The 21723-nt window shown below is 42.2% G+C and overlaps 1 protein-coding gene across 3 annotated transcripts in view; it reads left to right on the top strand.

Annotated features, from left to right (window-relative positions):
* The window catches only part of ppp1r16b (protein phosphatase 1, regulatory subunit 16B), a 226875-nt gene that overhangs the window by 181210 nt on the left and 23942 nt on the right, over nt 1-21723 (top strand). For all 3 annotated transcript variants that reach the window (XM_059980832.1, XM_059980834.1, XM_059980833.1), the window contains exons 6-7: nt 8174-8298; nt 18271-18396. In XM_059980832.1, coding sequence (XP_059836815.1) covers nt 8174-8298; nt 18271-18396 — 251 coding nt within the window. The remainder of the gene's footprint in view (nt 1-8173; nt 8299-18270; nt 18397-21723) is intronic.

The following is a 21723-nucleotide window of genomic DNA, read 5'->3' as shown; positions in this document are numbered from 1 at the left end:
AATCCTGGTCATGAGACCATGATTGCCTACATCATATGACATGGCACATAATGATGATGTCATATGACATGGCACATGATGATGATGTCATATGACATGGCACATGATGATGCCATATGACACGGCACATGATGGTGATGATAATCACAGAAGAGCTGGTAAAGGATTGCCAAGTCGGGGCAGTTTGTAACTTTGAAGGAACTGACAGAGAATAAAGAAAATAGTAAGAGAGTAAAGACAAATTTTCCTCCACTCTCACTCCCACAGCCGCATTTTAGGGTGCCAGGGCAGCATAGCGGTTAGTGCAGTGGCGCTGGAGATCGGAGTTAATTTCTGACAATATCTGCAGGGAGTCTGTACATCCCTGTGGAATGTGTGCATTTCCTCTGGGTCCTCTGGTTTCCTCCCACAGGTCAAAGCCGTGCTGGTTAGTAGATTGTAAATTGTCCTGTGATGTAAGGGTGAAAAGTTTAAAGGGATTATGAGGAGGAATGTCTTCACTCTGAGGGTCGAGAGAGTGCGGAGAGAGTGGTGCATGTGAGCCCAGTTTCAAAGTTTAAGCGAAGTTTGGATAGGTACGTGGATGATGGGGGTATGGGTAGCTGGGGTCCTGGTGCAGATCCATAGGAGTAGAAGGTTTAAATGGTTCAGCGTGGACTAGATTGGTCAAATGGTCTGTTTCTGTACTGTACTTTCCTGTGACCATGATTAGGGGAGGGTTAAATCAGGGGTAAACCGGGGATTGCTTGTTGGTGTGGCTCAAAGGGCCAAATGGACTGATTGCTTGCTGTATCCCTAAATAACTTAAACTGGTTTCTGCATTCTGACAAGTGAACTATTATAGATAGAAATCAATTCTACTCAAATTGGTGGATTGTGTGAACTGCTTGCTTATCTGGGATACTGAAGTGGAAACGTCAATGATCTTTCTACATTGTGTTTATTAAGTGCTAATGCAAAACCTGATACTGATGCTGAGTTGCCTTCCACGGAAGTTAAACTCAAAGTAATAAATATTATTGGGTTAGGGGACAAAGCATTGCCGAAAATTATATCAAAACACAGGATCTGATATAACTTTGACACATTGCTGTGAATTCTTTGAGTGGAAGTGGAGGATGAAAATGACTTGTACTTAAGTGGTGCTTTTCACATCATTCAGGACAACTAAAACGTTTTAAGACAAATTACTTTTAAAGTGTAGCCACTGTTTGTAGCATTTATGGCAGAGAATTTCCACATCAATCTCTGAAATAGCAATGTGATTATCTGCCTTTTGAGGTTAAATAATGGATATTGCTGGTATTTATGTTTTCATGTTTTATCCCCTATCCCCACTTTAACCTCTAACTTTATTTTTATATAATTCTTTATTTGTTACAAGTTACGCCAACACACCACAGCAAATTATTAATACATGTAAATATCCGCTCAAGTTCACTTTATCAGGTACACCTGGGCACTGCTCATTGATACAAATATCTAATCAGCCAATCACATGGCAGCAACTCAATGCATAAAAGCATGCAGACGTGGTCAAGAGGTTCAGCTGCTGTTCAGACCAAACATCAGAATGGTGAAGAAATGTGACCCAAGTGACTTTGACCATGGAATGATTGTTGGTGACAGACGGGGTGGTTTGAGTGTCTCAGAAACTGTTGATCTCCTCGGATTTTCAAGCACAACAGTCTCTAGAGTTTACAGAAAATGGTATGAAGACAAAAATCATCCAGTGAGTGGCAGTCTTGTGGGCAAAAGCCTTGTTAATGACGGAGAGCAGAGGAGAATGGTCAGAGTGGTTCAAGCTGACAGGAAGGCGACAATAACTCAAATAACCACCCGTTCGACAGTGGTGTGCTGAAGAGCATCTATGTATGCATGATACATTGACCCTTCAAGTGGGTGGGCCAGCACAGCAGGAGAGCACACTGGGTACCACTCTGGTACCTAATAAAGTCACACTGAGCGTATACGTGAATAAAGCTGACGCTTAATCCTTGATACTGGTAAGAACTTCCAGGAGAACTGACGTGCTTTAGCACTGCGAGCCCTCGTGGGACCGCCCAGCAGTAAATGCCCCCTCAGTACATCGTAACCCCAATTATGTGCTACAGTCCCTGCAGTGGGATTTGAATGCAGACCATTCTGACTCAGAGGCAAGTGTGCCACTGACTGTGACCCAGAGTTGACACTAATAGAGACACTGTTGTTTTGCCGCTGGGGGTAGGAGAGAACTGACGTTGTGAGCTGCATCTCTCCAGCAGCAGATGGCTGATAATACGATGCAGTGGCTCAGAGGTCATAAATAAGTAACTGAAACCTGCATACTTTTGGCTTCAGCTCTTTTGCTGCATACGTGACTGGCCTCTTATGAGGATGAAAAGAAAGCCTCTGTCCATTTGAAAATTACACAAATTTTGCAAATTATATTTTACAGAAATGCGCTTATTATTTTTTTTGCATTTCTGTATTCAAGGATGACACAACTAACCATTGGGTGCCTTCCTTCAGAAATACTTCCTCATGTGAAGAACTGTGGTTGAGAAGGGTGTGTTTGATTACAAAGCTCCCTTTATATACATACATAGAATTTGGAGATTAAACTAATTTACAGTAGCCACCACTGATTAGAGTCTGTGCACATAGTTCAGTAGTGCTGTTATATTATTTGATGTTACATTCTTTTACCATTCTGTTTTAAACAAAAAGATTACAACACCTGATAGGCAAGCAGCTGGTATGTAAATTAATAATTATTATTAATAATACATCGTACAAAAATTAACATGCTTGGCAAGTGGAACCGTTGTAGCAGTTGCGACAACCAGCTACCAAAGCTAATGTGATAAATTACTTCACTGATTTTACGCATTCTGAGGACATAGGCGTATCGAGTCTATGGGGTGGAATTTTATATCAAAGTTGTTGTGCATTTACTTGCAAGTCATCACATTGTGAGTTGAAGTATAAACCCCCCCCCCCCCATTCTGAGCTCATAGTCTACTGTAAAGGAGGATCTGATACAAAAGGGCATCACGGTAGCGTAGTGGTTAGCACAACGCTTTATAGTACAGCTGACCCGGGTTCAACTCCCGCCACTGCCTGAAAGGAGTTTGTACATTCTCCACATGGATTTCCCCCAGGTGCTCCGATTTCCTCCCACATATTGTAAATTGTTCCATAATTAGACTAGGGTTAAATTAGGGGATTGCTGGGCAGCAAGGCTCAAAGGTCCAGAAGGGCCTACTCCATGCTGTATGTCAATAAATAAATAAACAGATTCCCAAGCTTTCTAATGAGTTGATGATGCTGAGACACATCCCGGGATCCACTGGGACAGATCATCAGTGATGTAACCTGGAGTCATTGGGTGTTTCAGGTCTTTCAACATCAGATGCTGTTGCCCAGGCAACTCTGCCAGGGATGATCTGGGCCCAGTAGCATTGGTCCACAGGTCTCGCCTCTCAATTCATAGCCAACTGGTGGCTCAGGTAAAATCTATCCTTTTAATTGTAAGCGAGCCAGCTGGAGTATTTGCTGACATCTTCATCTGCTCCAGTTTAAGATCGCCTCGTGTTTTAAGAAGGCAACAGTAATCCTGGTGCCGAAGAAGATTAAGGTGGGATGCCTGAATGACTATCGACCTGTGGCTCTGACATCAATTGCTATGAAGTGCTTTGAGCGATTGGTTATGGCTCACATCAACCATAAACTACCGGTCAACCTCAACACTTTGCAATTCGCCTACCGGAGCAACAGGTCAACGGCAGATGCCATCTCTCTGGCACTACATTCCTCCTTGGAACACCTGAAGAATAAAGATGCATATGTAAGGCTCCTTTTCATCGACTACAGCTCTGCCTTTAATACCATCATTACAAATAACCTGATTCCTAAGCTCCGGAACCTGGGTCTTAGCACTCAGATCTGCAGCTGGATCTTCAACTTCCTCACAGACAGGACCCAGGCTGTAAAAATAGGGGACAAGCTCTCCTCTACAATCACTCTGAGCACCGGTGCCCCACAAGGCTGTGTACTCAGCCCCCTGCTGTACTCACTGTACACCCATGATTGTGTAGCCAAGTTTCCATCAAACTCAATGTATAAGTTTGCTGATGACACCACAATTGTAGGCCGTATATTGGGTAATGATGAGTCTGAGTACAGAGAGGAAATTAAGAACCTGGTGGTATGGTGCGAAGACAATAACCTATCCCTCAACATCAGCAAGACAAAGGAATTGGTTGTTGACTTCAGAAGGAGTAGCGGACCACACGACCCCATCTACACCGGTGGTGCGCAGGTGGAACAGGTCAAAAGCTTTAAGTTCCTCGGGGTCAATATCACAAATGACCTGACTTGGTCTAACCAAGCAGAGTCCACTGCCAAGAAGGCCCACCAGTGCCTTTACTTCCTGAGAAATCTGAAGAAATTTGGCCTGTCCCCTAAAACCCTCACTAATTTTTATAGATGCACCATAGAAAGCATTCTTCTAGGGTGCATCACAACCTGGTATGGAAGTTGTCCTGTCCAAGACCGGAAGAAGCTGCAGAAGATCGTGAACACAGCCCAGCACATCTCACAAACCAATCTTCCGTCCTTGGACTCATTTTACACCGCACGCTGTCGGAGCAGTGCTGCCAGGATAATCAAGGACACGACCCACCCAGCCAACACACTTTTTGTCCCCCTTCCCTCCAGGAGAAGGTTCAGGAGCTTGAAGATTCATATGGCCAGATTTGGGAACAGCTTCTTTCCAACTGTGATAAGACTGCTGAACGGATCCTGACCCGGATCTGGACCGTAACTTCCAAATATCCAAACCTGTCTCTCGTTTTTTTTTTGCACTACCTTATTTTCCCTTTTCTATTTTCTATTTATGATTTAAAATTTTTATTATATTTACTTCGATTTGTACTCCAAGGAGCACAAAGCGCAGAATCAAATATCGCTGTGATGATTATACGCTCTAGTATCAATTGTTTGGCGACAATAAAGTAATAATGTAAGTAAAAGTAATTCTGTGAAGAGCAGGTCTTTCTCGGTCTTGGCCAACATTCTCCCCTGAATCATAAAAGAAAGTGGTTTACTTGTTACTTTCTGTAGGACTTTGCTGACACAGGATATCTGTCTTGTTACTTTGTTCTAGGACAGTGCACTACTGTATTATTAATATGATTGATCAGAAATTTGCACCTGTGCTAGCTGATAGGTTTTTTTTTATTAAGTGCAATCGTGAACAACAGCCAGATCAGAAATGCTGAGTGAGTCAACTAGTTCTCAAAGAGAGCTCTGATGGGCTTATCAGATGGTTCACTGCTGCTCAGCTGGAAACACCTGAGCAGTGTGCTGGAAGTGTGTGCTATGCGTGACCTGATCTGAAAGCATCATGTTGACTCATAACAGATCGTGTTCACGGTGGAACAGAGTGATCAGCACTGATGGATAAATTATACCTCCACTACCCCTTGAAAGGTGGTTCCCCCTTTTTGGCGGCGCTGCTAAACTCCAGCTCCAAACAAAATAGTGAAACAGCAGACTCTTGGGAGTGAGTAGTGTTCTATGTAGCTTTAGCTTCCTTGATGCAGCAGAGATTCTGTTAAAATAAAATTTTCCAATCGTTACTGTTTGCGACCTCAGGATAACAGCTAGTCGTCATGGGTGAAGGGTGAAAAGTGAAATGTTCAAGGGGAACAGGGGGGGAAACTTTTTCACTCAGAGGGCAGTGAGAGTGTAGAAGAGCTGCCAGCGCAAGGGCTGGATGCCAGATCTCAACGTTTAAGAGAAGTTTGGATTGGTACATGGATGGCAGGGGTATGGAGGGCTATGGTCTGGGTGCAGGTCGATAGGACTAGGCCGTTTAAATGGTTTGGCACAAATTAGATGGGCCAAAGGGCCTGTTTCTGTGCAGTACTTTTGCATAACTCTACGACTATATGATCCTAATTGCTTTACATAGCTAAGGTAATATCGGAAAGCAGTTTGCACACATTCATTCCCCAAAAACTGCAGTGATTATAGTTTAACTGTCAGATCGTTGGCCCAATACTTCACAGGCAAATTCCTTTGGAAGTGCCTACATGAGATGCTGCCTGAGGAAAGCATCACTATCTAGGCCATGTCATCTTCTTGCTGCCAATATCAGGCAGGAGATACAGAAGCCTGAAGTCCCATGGCACCAGGTTCAAGTAAAGCTATTTCCCTTCAACCATTCAGTTCTTGAGCTGACCTCACAACCCTAATCACTACTTCAAAATAATAACAGTCTGATCATAATGGACATTTTTTTATTCTAAGAGTGTTCTGTCTTTTACAATTTTGTACAATTTATGTTTAGTTTATGTTTTTCTTGTGAACTCTGCTCACACGATGCGATGGGCCCATGATGCAGCTGCAATAAGGCTTTTATTGCACCTGCAGGGTAGACCATGTGTGTTGCATCCTGGCTGTCTGCACAAGCCAGGGCAGTAGGATATGGAGAACAAGCTGTTGCCCATGCAGCAGGCTCCCCCTCTCCAAGCAGCTGAGGAAGGCAAAGGAACGGCAGAGACCGATACAATTTGGTACCAGGGGCATCGCAGGAGTCTCCAGTCAGCATTGAACTCAACGTAAGTCTGCCTTAGGGACTCCAGCTCTGGATTTTTCCTCAAGATCTTTGAGACGCAAACCATTGAGAGCATTTAATAGGTAGTGGGAGCTTATCCCCACTATCACCCTCATCTATGACGATCTTAAGGAACCAATACACCTGTGTATACAATTACTTGTGCATGTATCAATAAACTTGACTGGCTTTACAATGCAGTGATGTACTTTCAGTTCTTGGTTGAATTTCAATATTGGACTCTTAAGTTAAAGGAAGAGGATAGAATAGCATTTAACAAGTTCATCTTGGGTGGTGGGGTGGAGATAAGACTCTACCAAAAGATGTGTAAAGCACCCTTCCCTCCTCTAGCCTGCAGTCACCCTTGGGTGAGGTGTAGCACCTGCTTAGCCCCCCCACCAGAGTCACGTGAAGCCATGAGAGCAGGTGGTGGTTGGTCATATAGCAGCCAAATCCTGGTTATGTGACCACTGACACTAGGCAGACATCTCTGAGGAGTATTGATAATGACTGGGGTCACCCGTCTTGTAAAGACACTGCCCAGAAGAAGGCAATGGTAAACTACTCTGCAGAAAAATCTGCCAAGAATTTTGGCCATGGAATGATCATGATCACTCGTGTCATACAACATGGCAAGTAACGAACGAGCGATCCTCGTAAATTTCCTGAATTCTTTTCCTCCGGATTCCATACTCCAAGTTTGCAATGAAAGAAAACTCCATTCTGTATTTATCTTAAGAAAACATGAACTGCCAAAGTAGTAGAAGATACTCCTTGCATTGACCTTATTTTATTTCTCTGTTTTACTGCCATTATATAGTTATGAGCCAAATGGCCATTTATTATTGACACAAGAGGAATTGTAGATGCTGGACATCTAGAGCAATACACCAGAGCTCAGCCAGTCAGGCAGCGTCTATGGATAGGAATAAACAGTCGACATTTTGGGCTGAGACCCATCATCAGGTTTTTATTATTTACAGTTCCCATGTAGATTACACTGGGGTCTTCTTATTGATGTTCGCTTGGCCATAATCTTTTCATTGAAGACTCAAGAGACTAGGACCAGAGGGCACAGCCTCAGAATAGAAGGACGTCTCATTTAGGAGAGAAATAAGGAGGAATTTCTTTAGCTAAAGGGTGGTGAATTTGTGGAATTCATTGCTACCGACGGCTATGGGGTCCAAGTTGTTGAGTATATCTAAAGTCGAGCTTGATAGGGTGTCAAAGGCAGAAGAATGGGGTTGAGAGGAATAATAAATTAGCTATGATGGAATGGTGGAGAAGACTTGATGACTAAAGGGCCTAATTCTGCTCCTGTGTCTTCTGGTCTCATAGAAACTGTGGATGCTGGAAATCTGAAATTAAAAATGAAAATGCTGAGGATACTCAACTAGTCAGGCAGCATCTGTGGAGAGACAAATAGAGTGAATATTTCAGATAAAGATCACTGTTTTACTGCAAGATGTTGAACCATGATGTTGCTGTGATGGTGACCAGCTCCCTCTCTTAGTTATTTGCTTGTGATTGAAGAGATTTAACAAATTCTCGTCTATAATTTCTCTTCAGGCATCACTCAAGAGAAAATTGATCAGATTCGCACGGCAGTGGAGCAGCAGATGATTGCAGATGTCCGAGAGGCAATTCAGGAGAGCGTCGATCTAGATGCAAGAGACGCACAGGGAGCCACCTTGGTAAGTGTATTTGTCACAATCCAGGTCCATTTGAAGACCATTCCTGCCATGACATGAACGAGAACCTAGTGTGCCGTAATCCAGGTTTGAAGCTGAAGATTACGACGGCATTGTTTATTGTTGATTTTCAGGACCAAATTGGACAGATGGGGGGTGGGGAGCACAACTGAGTATGTGGCCACTTTGTATATCTAACACTTTAATAGGTAACAGAGAACCCAACCTTGAAGAAATAGCAATTTATTCTCCTTAATATTGAAGCAAGAGCAGGGGCTTTGCAACTGCATGTGCCTGTATTGTCATTAGATTTCTGGAAAATAGTCGTCACGTTATCTGTTTACCGTGCCTATAAAATGTATTCCCTTCCTCCTTGGAAGTTTTCATGTTCTATTGTGTTACAACATTGAATCACAGTGGATTTAATTTGGCTTTTTTTAACACTGATCAACAGAAAAAGACTTTTTCATGTCAAAGTGAAAACAGATCTCTACAAAGTGATCTAAATTAATTACAGGTATAAAACACAAAATAATTGATTGCATAAGTGTGCACCCCCTTTAATATGACACACTAAATCATCACTGGTGCAGCCAATTGGTTTTAGAAATTGCATAATTAATTAAGATGTCCTAGCTATATATAAACCTGTGCGCAGTTAAGGAGTTTCAATTGATTGTAGTAAAAGATACAACTGTATTTGGAAGGTCCAGCTGCTGCTGAGTCAGTATCCTGGCAAAAACTACACCATGAAGACAAAAGAACACGCCAAGCAATTCCGTGAAAAGATTGTTGAAAAGCACAGGTCAGGAGATGGATACAAGAAAATTTCCAAGTCACTGAACATCCCTTGAAGTACAGTTAAGTCAAAAATAGATAGAATATGGCACAGCTGTAAATTTGCCTAGGGCAGGTCATCCTCAAAACAGGAAGGCCACCAAAAGACCTATGATAACACAGAAGTGGCTGAGATGTAGAAACTATGCATACAACAACTGTTGCCTGTGGCTTCACCAGTCGCAGCTTTATGGAAGAGTGGAAAGAGAGCCATTGCTGAAAAAAACTCATGAAGTCTTGGCTAGAATTTGCCAGAAGGCATGTAGGAACACTGTAGTCAGTTGGAAGAAGGCCTATGGTCTGATGAAACCAAAATTGAGCTTTTTGACCATCAGACTAAATGCTATGTTTGGCATAGGCCAAACACTGGATATTATCAAAAACACACCATCCCAATCATGAAGCATGGTGATGGCTGCATCATGCTGTGGAGATGCTTCACCACAGCAGGCCCTGGAAGACTTGTGAATGTAGAGGGTAAACTGAATGCAGCAAAATACAGGGAAATCCTGGAGGAAAACCTGATGCAGTCTGCACGAGAACTGAGACTTGAGAGAAGATTTGTTTTCCAGCAAGACAATAACCCAAGCTTAAAGCCAAAGATATGCAGGAATGGTTCACAAACAACAAAGTTAATGTTCTGGAGCAGCCAAGTCAGAGTCCAGACCTCAATCCAATTGAGAAGTTGTGCCAGGAATTGAAAAGGGCAGATCTCTCACAATCCCCATCCATTCTGACAGACCTTGAGCAGTTCTGTAAAGAAGAATGGGGAAAAATTGCAGTGCCCAAATGTGCAAAGCTGATAGAGTCATATCCCCACAGATGCAAGGCTGTAATTGCTGCCAAAGGTGCATCTACTAAAATCAATTATTTTGTGTTTAATAATTGTAACAAATTTAGACCAATGAAATTTGTTTTCACTTTGACATGATGGTCTTTTCTGTTGATCAGTGTCAAAAAAAAACAAATTAAATCCACTGTGATTCAATATCATAAAACAATAAAACATGATAACTTGAAACATGAAAAGGGTTGGGGGGAGTACTTTTTATAGGCACTGCACCATCCTTCATTGCCTTTCTTAGTATCCTGAAATAAATACTGTCTATCCCAAGAGGTTTTCAGAATTAGAATCAGAATTAGGTTTGATATCACCTGCATATGTTGTGAAATTTGTTAGTTTTATGGCAACAGTACAATGAAATACATGATGAATAAATATAGAAAAAATGAGTTACGGTAAGTGTGTGTGTATATATATATATATAAAATAGTTAAGTAGTGCAAAAAACAGAAATAAATAAGTAGTAAGGTAGTGTTCATAAATCGAAGCAAGAGGCTGAGAGTGAAGGACTTAAAGACATCTCAGAGAGAAGCCATGTTTTTTTACTGATCAGGGAAAAGAGGCTAGACTGTGCAGCCTCGTGCCGTAGCCTGCCAAAGGTTTAAAAAGGAGAGGAGTTTTTCAACGGTTTTTTTAAATCAAGATTCTGCCAACAATTTTTGTATTATCTGTAAATTTATAGATGGCATTTGAGCTATGCCTAGCTACACAGTCATGGGTGCAGAGAGAGTGGAGCAGTGGGCGAAGCACACACCCCTGAGGTACACCGGTGTTGATTGTCAGCAAGGTGGAGATGTTATCACCAACCCGTACAGATTGTGCCCTTCTGGTTAGGATGTCGAGGATGTGGTTGTAGAGGGAGGTACAGAGGCCTAGTTTCTGTAGCTTTTCGATCAGGACTGTAGGAATGATGGTGTTAAACGCTGAGCTGTAGTCAATGAACAGCACCCTGACATAGGTATTTGTATTATCCAGGTGATCCAAGGCCATGTGAAAGCCAATGAGATCATGTCTGCCGTGGCGATAGGCAAGTAGTAGTGGGTCCAGGTCCTTACTGAAGGAGGTGTTGATTCTAACCATGGCCAACCTCGAAAAGCATTTCATCACCATGGCTGTGAGTGTTTCTAGATGATTGTCATTGAGGCAGCTCACCCTGCACTTCTTGGGCACTGGTATAATTGTTGCCCTTTTGAAGCAGGTGGGAACTTCCGACTGTAGCAGTGAGAGGTTGAAAATGTCTTTGAATACCCCCACCAGATGATTGGCAGAAGTTTTCAGAGCCTTACCAGGTACTCTATTGGGCCATGATGTCTTGCGAGGGTTCACCCTCTTGAAAGTCCGCCTGACGTTGGCATCTGAGACAGAGATCACAAGGTCATCGGATGCTGCAAGGATCCTCATCGCTGTAGTTTTGTTCTCCCTTTCAAAGTGAGCATAAAAGGCGTTGAGGCATCACTGCCATTCATGATGTTGGGTTTTGTAGGAAGTAATGGCCTGTAAACTCTGCCAGAGTTGACGTGCATCCGATGTCACCTCTAACATCTCCCAGGATTGTTTCTTGGCTCTTGACATTTCCTTTCTTAGACAGACCTGGGTTGCCAGACTTAAATGCCACAGATCTAGCCCTCAGCAGACTACAAACCTCCTGATTCATTGTCTCCACCCACAACAGTTATTGGCCTTCTAGCATCAGGTTGAACCAAAAGAGGACTCCTTTATTTCCACTCTTTGCCTCTTGCCAGACAGCAAACCTTTTGTCATGTCAGGATCTTTCCTGTAATACCATGGGCAACCTCATTTGCAACACCTTGTCAAAGGTCTTCTGAAAATCCAAGTAAGCAAAATCCACCGACTCTCCTTTGTCTATCCTGCTTGTTATTTCCCCAAAGAATTCCAACAGATTGTCAGTCAAGGTTTTCCCTTAAGGAAACCATTATGATTTTGGCCTGTTTTACCAAGTGCCTTTAAGACCTCAAAACTGTATCCTTAAGATAACTGAAGAGATTGTGGAGGGGTTGGTGGTGATCTTTTGGGAGTTGCTGGATTCAGGAATGGTTCTGGAGGAATGGTAGTTACAGACATCTCTTCATTCGTTGACAGGGGAGGGAGGCAGAAGAGGGGAACTGTGGGCCAGTTCGCCATGATGGAATGGTGGAGCAGCTGAATGGGCTGAATGGCCCAAACCTGACCCTTTGTCTTGTGTTCTTAACCAGAGTGGATAACTTCACTCACCTCAACTCTGAACTGATTCCACAACCTGTGAAACCCCTTTCAGGGTCTCTGCAACTCATGTTCTCTATATTATTTATTTGTTTTCATTTGTATAGTTTGTCATCTGTTGCATATTGATTGTCATTCTTCGTTTGTGTGCAGTTTTTCATTCATTCTATTGTGTTTCTGTGAATCCCTGCAAGAAAATGAATCTCAAAGTAGCAAATGGTGACAGATACATACTTAGATAATAAATTTACTTTGAAATTTGAACTAATATCATTTCCGAGATTAATTATCTCATATAGACAATGGACAGTAGGCCATTCGGCCCTTCTAGCCAGCACCGCCATTCACTGTGATCATGGCTGATCGTACACAATCAGTACCACGTTCCTGCCCTCTCCCCATATCCCTTGACCCCGCTATCTATAAGAGCTCTATCTAACTCTCTCTTGAATGCATCCAGAGACTTGGCCTCCACTGCCTTCTGGGGCAGAGCATTCCACATATCCACCACTCTCTGGGTGAAAAAGTTTTTCCGCATCTCTGTTCTAAATGACCTACCCCTTATTCTTAAACTGTGGCCTCTAGTTCTGGACTCACCCATCAGCGGGAACATGCTTCCTGCCTCCATTGTGTCCAATCCCTTAATAATCTTATATGTTTCAATCAGATCCCCTCTCATCCTTCTAAATTCCAGTGTATACAAGCCCAGTTGCTCCAATCTTTCAACATATGACAGTCCCACCATTCCAGGAATTAACCTGGTGAACCTACGCTGCACTCCCTCAATAGCAAGAATGTCTTTCCTCAAATTTGGAGACCAAAACTGCACACAATACTCCAGGTGTGGTCTCACCAGGGCCCTGTACAGCTGCAGAAGGACCTCTTTACTCCTATCCTCAATTCCTCTTTTTATAAAAGCCAGCATGCCATTAGCTTTCTTCACTGCCTGCTGTACCTGCATGCTTGCTTTCATTGACTGATGCACAAGAACACCTAGATCTCGCTGTACTTCCCCTTTTCCTAACTTGACTCCATTTGAATAGTAATCTGCCTTCCTGTTCTTGCCACCAAAGTGGATAACCTCACATTTATCCACATTAAACTGCATCTGCCATACATTTGCCCACTCACCCAACCTGTCCAAGTCACCCTGCCTTCTCATAACATCCTCCTGACATTTCACACTGCCACCCAGCTTTGTGTCATCAGCAAATTTGCTAATGTTACTTTTAATCCCTTCATCTAAATCATTAATGTATATTGTAAACAGCTACGGTCCCAGCACTGAACCTTGTGGTACCCCACTGGTCACAGCCTGCCATTCCGAAAGGGACCCATTAATCACTACTCTTTGTTTCCTGTCAGCCAGCCAATTTTCAATCCATGTCAGTACTGTGCCCCCAATTCCATGTGCCCTAATTTTGCCCACTAATCTCCTATGTGGGACTTTATCAAAAGCTTTCTGGAAGTCCAGGTACACTACATCCACTGGCTCTCCCTTGTCCATTTTCATAGTTACATCCTCAAAAAACTCCAGAAGATTAGTCAAGCTTGATTTTCCCTTCATAAATCCATGCTGACTCGGACTGATCCTTCTACTGTTATCCAAATGTGTCGTAATTTCCTCTTTTATAATTGACTGCAGCATCTTTCCCACCACTGACGTCAGACTAACCGGTCTATAATTCCCTGTTTTCTCTCTCCCTCCTTTCTTGAAAAGTGGGACAATATTAGCCACCCTCCAATCAGCAGGAACTGTTCCTGAATCTATAGAACAATGGAAAATAATTCCCAATGCATCCATGATTTCTAGAGCCACCTCTTTAAGTACCCTGGGATGCAGACCATCAGGTCCCGGGGACTTATCAGCCTTCAGACTCAATAGTCTATCCAGCACTGTTTCTTGCCAAATATAAATTTCCTTCAGTTCATCCTTTACCCTAGTTCCTTTGGCCACTATTACATCTGGGAGATTGTTTGTGTCTTCCCTAGTGAAGACAGATCCAAAGTACCTGTTCAACTCATCTGCCATTTCCTTGTTCCCCATAATAAATTCACCCGTTTCTGTCTTCAATGGCCCAATTTTGGTCTTAACTATTTTTTTGCTATTCACATACCTAAAGAAGTTTTTACTATCCTCCTTTATATTCTTAGCTAGTTTAACTTCGTACCTCATTTTTTCTTGGTGTATTGCCTTTTTTGTTATCTTCTGTTGCTCTTTAACAGCTTCCCAGTCCTCCGGTTTCCCGCTCATCTTTGCTATGTTATACTTCTTCTCTTTTATTTTTATACTGCCCTTTACTTCCCCCGTCAGCCACGGCCGCCCCTTACTCCCCTTAGGATCTTTCTTCCTCTTTGGAATGAACCGATCTTGCACCTTCTGCATTATTCCCAGAAATACCTGCCATTTTTGTTCCACTGTCTTCCCTGCTAGGGTATTGTTCCATTGAACTTTGGTCAGCTCCTCCCTCATAGCTCCATAGTTCCCTTTGTTCAACTGTAATACTGACACATCCGATTTTCCCTTCTCCTTCTCAAATTGTAGGTTAAAACATATCATATTATGGTCACTACCTCCTAATGGTTCCTTAACCTCGAGGTCCCTGATCAAATCCGGTTCATTGCACAACACTAAATCTAGAATTGCCTTCTCCCTGGTAGGCTCCAATACAAGCTGTTCTCAGAATCCATCTCGGAGGCACTCCACAAACTCCCTTTCTTGGGGTCCAGTACCATCCTGATTCTCCCAGTCTACCTGCATGTTGAAATCCCCCATGACAACTGTATCATTACCTTTGCGACATGCCAATTTTAATTCTTCATTCAACTTACACCCTACATCCAGACTGCTGTTTGGGGGCCTGTAGATAACTCCCATTAGGGTCTTTACCTACTTAGCAGAGATTTGTTGTTCATGCCTCTCCTGTGGAGCAAATAATCATTCTGAATGTTATCTGGCTTGTCTGTAATCTTTAGCTCTGGTATTTCAATAACATTGGGAACTGAGAATTACCTGTAGCCAGTACTGTTAACAAGGTCATAAATGTTACCTTTAAAACAGGCTCAAACCTGTTTTTCAAAGACATAAGACCTAAGACAAAAAAGCAGAATTAGTCTATTCAGCCCATCCAGTCTGTTCCGTCATTCTATCATGACTGATTTATTATCCCTCTTGACCTCAGTCCCCAGCCTTCTCCTTGTAACCTTTGATTTCACTTTAATTTAATTTTGTTACTATCCTTACTAATCAAGAACCTATCACTTTAAAAATACCAAATGACCTGGCCTCCAAAGCCATCTGTGACAGTATTTCCTCAGATTTACCACCCTCTTCCGAAAGAAATTCTTCCTAATTGTTGTTCTGAAGGGACATCCTTCTATTCTGAGGCTGTGCTCTCTGGTCCTAGACTCCCTCACAACAGAAAACATCCTCACCATGTCCATGCTATCTAGGCCTTTCAATATTCGACAAGTTTTCTAAGACCATAAGCTATGGGAGCAGAATTAAGCCATTTGGCCCATTGAGTCTGCTCTGCCATTTCATCATGGCTGATCCATTCTTCCCCTCAATCTCCTGCCTTCTCCCTGAATCCCTTCATGCCCCAACTAATCAAGAATCTATCAACCTCTGCCTTGAATATACCCAATGACTTGGCCTCCACAGCCACCTGTAGCAATGAATTCCACAGATTCACCACTCTCAGACTAAAGAAATTCCTCCTCATCTCCATTCTAAAAGGGATGCCCCTCTATTCTGACTCTGTGTCAGCTGATCTTAGTCTCTCTCACCATAGGAAATATCCTCTCCACCTTCACTCATTTGAGGTCTTTCAATAGGTTTTTATGAGGTCATCCCTCATTCTTCTGAATTCCAATGAGTAGAGGCCCAGAACCATCAAACATTCCTCATATGACAAGCCTTTCAATCCTGGAATAATTTTTGTGAACCTCCTTTGAACCTTCTCCAACATCAGCACAACCTTTCTTAGATAAGGGGCTGAAAAACTGCTCTCAATACTCCAACTGAGGCCTTACCAGTGCTTTATAAAGCCTCAACATTACATCCTTGCTTTTATATTCTAATCCTCTCAAAATGAATGCCAACATTGCATTTGTCTTTCTCACCATTGACTCAACCTGCAAATTAACCTTTATGGAATCCTCCACGAGGACTCTCAATTCCCTTCGCACCTCAGATTCTTTTTAAATTTTCTCTTCATTTAGGAAATAGTCTACACTTTTATTTCTTCTTCCAAAGTGCATGGCCGTACACATATAGATTATTTTTAATGAGATCCTCCCTCATTCTTCTAAACTCCAGTGAGTACAAGCCCAGAACCATCAAATACTCCTCATAAATTAATCTTCTTATTCCCGGGATCATTCTCATGAACCTCCGCTGGACCTTCTCCAGTGGCTGGTTTAAAAAAAGAGTAGGTGCATATTTTGTTGGTGAATGTTTACTCAAGAGCAGCAAGACTGATCAAACTATGGTGAGGATGAGACTTCAAACTGGCGAGAGCAGCAAAACACAGAACAGATTTCAATATAATAAATGCTGAGGCTTATCAATTATAATTGCATGTTATGTCCCATTATATGACCACCATCAAGGGCATCTATACAGAAAGGTGCTGGAAAAGAGCCAGTAAAATCATGAAGGATCCCACTCACCCTGCTCCTGGTCCGGTTGTCCCACTCCCATCTGGGAGAAGGCTATATAGCATCCATACCAGGACCACCAGACTCAAAAACAGTCACTTGCCCAAGCAGTAAAGCTGATCAACTCCACCCACTAACCCACGCCATCATACACCCCAACAATACTACTTTATCAGTTCCTGTCTGAGTCATCTTATGTACAGACACTCCTGTGCCTACCATCTTTTTGTAGACTAGCATTCTTGTAGGTTACATGGTCGGCTCAATGTTGTGAGCCAAAGAGCTTGTAATGTGCTGTAAATGTCTATGTTCAGTCAATCTATGGGTTCCCAACCTGGAGTCCTCAGTCCCCTCAGTTAATGGTTAGGGGACCATGGCACAAAAAAGGTTGGGAACCCCCTGATCAATGTACACTTCATATGCTGTCTTACACATTTATATTTATTGTTTTGTTTTAATTATTGTGTTCTTTTTCTTATTGCCTTTTTTGTGTTGCATGGGATCCAAGGTAACAATTATTTGTTCTCCTTTACACTGGTGTTCTGGAAATGATATCAAACAATCTGGAATCTTGAAACTTGAATTCCATTGTGTTGTAGATGTAATGCAACATTTATGTAAGATCTTTATCAGAAGAAAACTGATTTTAGCCAGAGGGTGGTGAATCTGTGGAATTTGTTGCCACAGGCGGCTGTGGAGGCCAAGTCATTGGGTGTATTTAAGGTAGAGATTGATAGGTATCTGAGTAGCCAGGGCATCAAAGGTTATAGTGAGAAGGCGGGGGAGTGGGACTAAATGGGAGAATGGATCAGCTTGTGATAAAATGGCAGAGCAGACTCAATGGGCCGAATGGCTGACTTCTGCTCCTTTGTCTTATGGTCTCACAGTCTAAAACGAGAAAGTCCAAGAGCCTGAAGGCACACAGTCAGCGTTTTAGGAACAGAATCTTCCTTCTGCCATCAAGGTTCTTCACAGACAAGGAACCAGCCCTTGAACACTGGCCCACAATGCTTGCTCTGTTTTTGCACTATTTATTTCAGTACAGTTGTTATTGTAATTTATAGTTTATTTATGAATTGCACAGTACTGCTGCCGCAAAACAACAAATTTCACAATGTATGTCAGTGATATTAAACCCTATTCTGACTCTGAGTGAACAGGCACAAGTTCTTCAATGCGTAATGTCTTTACAGTTTGTCCCCACCCTTACGGGACGTTCTAATGGTTAGGTTTCTGTTGAGATGATATTTCTTATCATTCTGCTGTTGTTTTGTGTTGATCAGGGGTTCCCAACCTTTTTCTTATGCCATGGACTCTGACCGTTACCTGAGGAGTCCATGGACCCCAGGATGGGAATCCCTGAGGTAAATGGATGACACTGTATGAAAGGTCTCTGTCCATCTCTCCTTCAGCTACATGTCGTTGCTGCGAATGGTTACTGCACAGTTGCTGAGTTACTGCTGGAAAATGGAGCTAAAGTGAACATCAAGGACAATGACGGCTGGGAGCCACTACATGCAGCTGCCTGTTGGGGACAGGTCAGTGCTGGGGTCAGATATGACCAGAAGCTGTAGGGGTAGAATTTGGCCCATTGAGTCTACTCTGCTGTTCTATCAAAGCTGATTTATTTTCCCTCTCAATCCCATTCTCCCCATTGTCTTTGATACCCTTACTAATTAAGTACCTGTCAGCCTCCGCTTTAAAGATACCCTGATGTAATGGCTACTCTTAACGATTCAAAGCCGCTGCTAGAGACCGAGCACAGGGCGCTATCCTGTCTGACACACTCTATCCTATCTAATCATAATGTTCAAAAAGTGAAAGAAATGTAATTAATCCTTTATTAGCATCTAGCAAAATTTACAATGTTGAAGTGATGAAGCTTGAGAAACTAAACCTGGCAATATTAAATGTACATAAGTGGACCTAAGCAAAGGTAAGCAACACACACAAAATGCTGGAGGAACTCAACAGGCCGGGCAGCATCTATGGGAAAAAGTCGACTGTTTGGGCCGAGACCCTTCATCAGGACTGGAGAAAAAAGATGGGAAGTCAGAGTAAGAAGGTGGTGGAAGGTGAGGAAGAAATACAAAGTAGTAAGTGATAGGTGAAACAGGGAGGGTTGAAGCAAAGAGCTGGGAAGTCAGTTTGTGAAAGAGATAAAGGGCTGGAGAAGAGACAATCTGACAGGAGAGGACAGAAGGCCACGGAAGAAAGGAAAGGGGGAGGAGCATCAGAGGGAGATGATGGGCAGGTAAGGAGATAAGGTGAGAGAGGGAAATGGGAATGACGAATGGTGAGGGTGGGGGGCCATTATCGGAAGCTTGTGAAATCAATGTTCATGCCATCGAGTTGGATGATACCCAGAAGGAGTACAATGTGTTGCAGAAACACCTTCTTATTCTGACTTCCCACCTTTTTTCTCCATCTGCTGAAAGGTCTTGGCCCAAACAGTCAACTGTTTACTCTTTTGCACAAAGTTGCCTGGCCTGCTGAGTTCCTCTGGCATTTTGTGTGTGTTGTTTGGATTTCCAGCATCTGTAGATTTTCTCTTGATTGTTAAGCAAAGTTAAGTTCTTTGGCCGGGGACGTGGATCATGTGCAGATAGGTTTAGTTTGGCATTATGGTTGGCACTTATGATGGGCCAAAGGACTTCCTGTGCTGGACTGTTCTACTAGACAACCTTTTGCAATGTCCCAAAGGGTTTTACATCCATCTGACTAGGTTTCATTCTAAACACCTGGGTCTCCCCCTGATGACTCTCTCAGCAACCCCTGCTGACATTACGTCCTCAAGCTTCTGAAATAGAACTTGAACAACTGCATTTATGATGCAGAATTATTAATGCATTCTAAATACGTCCACATTATTTTCAGAAATAATTTAAACCCGGGAGCATTGGATTATATCCTGGGTATTTAATGTTCTAAATAATTAAAACATTCAGCAAAGTGATTGAGAAAGTAGCCTAGTTAAGCTAAGTAGCAAAAACAGTGGATCAGGTTCCTAAATAGTGTGACACCTTTTCCTCATTAACTCACACTAAATGCCAGAGGAACTCAGCAGGTCACGCAGCATCTATGAAGATGAATAAACTGCCGACATGTTATAGATCCAGAAGAATATTTACATATATCTATTGATGAGTAGGGATCCAATTTCAAATGGAATTAATAAGTTATAATCTGAAAATACAGTGAATTCTGTTTAATTGGGACCTGTACATCTTGGCCCATTTAAGCGGCTGAAGTTTAAAGGAAATAGTTTAAAAGGTATAAAAAAGACAAGCTACCATTTAACCGAGTAACAAATTATGTATTTAAATGAAATACAGAACAAATAAGAACATTACTGCAGTACTATAAAACTGTGTATTAGTTCCTAATAGTTATCAATGGAGGAATTCATTCAGTGTAGGTCGCCATATTCTTTTGATTGACTGCAAATGAACAAAATCAGTGCAGACACCTGGCGCAGATAATAGATTGCCTTCATAGAATTTTTACGATTGCATCGTCCAAATCTTCATTTTCATTGTAACATTCAAGATGGTTGTCAATACCTCCAAATTCTTCATAATTCCTAACTTGTTGAAGTGGTAAAATCATTTCGTTTTCACTCCTGGCCATTTCTGGCAATTCAAAGCCTGAATGCTCGAAACCTCTGTGAGCAAGACAGTTCTGAATTTCGTCTTACTGTTTATTTCTCACCAACTATCAGTGATAAAAATCACTGCTTCTTGAAAACAAACACACGCAACATGTTATTTAAAAACTGCTTGCTCTATGCACACTGTAGTCTCTAATGGCCACCCAAGTGCACACGACTGGCGCTAGTTAGAATCTGTTTGGCAGCAGTCTCCTGTCCCAATTAAGCGGCATAGTATTCCAAGTAAACGGAGGAAATCCTGGCTATTTTCTCAATTGGTTTTTGTTCTTTAAGAGTTGTCCCAAATAGATGGCTTCACCGATTAACTGATGACCCAGTAAACTGAAATCCATCCTATTTTACTGTCTATGGAAATGTTGCACGTCAGAGGACACTTTGTAAGAAGTTGAATGGAGAGACCAGGGAGTGATGGGATGAGCTGTGGCAGTAAACACACGACAATCATCCGTAACCAAACACCAAATAGATGCTGCTTTCACACACACTCACTCAGTAAAGTCTGCTTCTCATGTGTAATGTTACTCCCTCATCTGGCGTCTCCCTGCAAGGAAAAATCTTGAGCAAGTTATGTTATCACTGACACAGAGCAAACACTGCTAACTACTAGGACCCCAAACATCACAATTGTTTATGTCACTTTTGTGAATTTGGAAAGGACGAGAGTTCATTTGTGACCTATTGACATAATGGAAGGAAACTAAAGTAAATCAATTAGTCGAATGTGCAAACACATCCCTGATTACGAACTTTGATAACCTGAATGCCGCTTTTCAAAGAGTCAAGTCATTTTCCAGGCATACACACTGCTTTACAGTTTTTCTCCCCCAAATGCAACAGTGAATTTTGTCCAATTAACCTATTGTGGGGGGTATTTCAAGGAGCACAATACAAAGGCAGTCTGAAATGATATTATATTAATAAAAGAAAATAAACTTGCATTTGCATAGTGCCTATCTTGACCCTTGGGTATTTTACAGCCAAAACTTTGAAGTGCAGTCGCCATTTTAGTGCAGGAAACACAACAGCAAATTTGCCTACAGCAAGTTCCTACAGATCGTAAAGCTAATCTCGAATTCAGTGCTATTGATTTAGGGATAAAAATTGGAACAAGATGAACTCCCGATCATTCATTACTTTAGTGTACTTGTCTCTTGTATTCCACTCAAGATGCAGACTACATTAAGATTCCATAATT

This window comes from Hypanus sabinus, chromosome 9 (assembly GCF_030144855.1).
Source record: "Hypanus sabinus isolate sHypSab1 chromosome 9, sHypSab1.hap1, whole genome shotgun sequence".
Lineage (NCBI taxonomy): Eukaryota > Metazoa > Chordata > Chondrichthyes > Myliobatiformes > Dasyatidae > Hypanus > Hypanus sabinus.
This window is presented reverse-complemented; position numbering and strand designations above follow the sequence as displayed.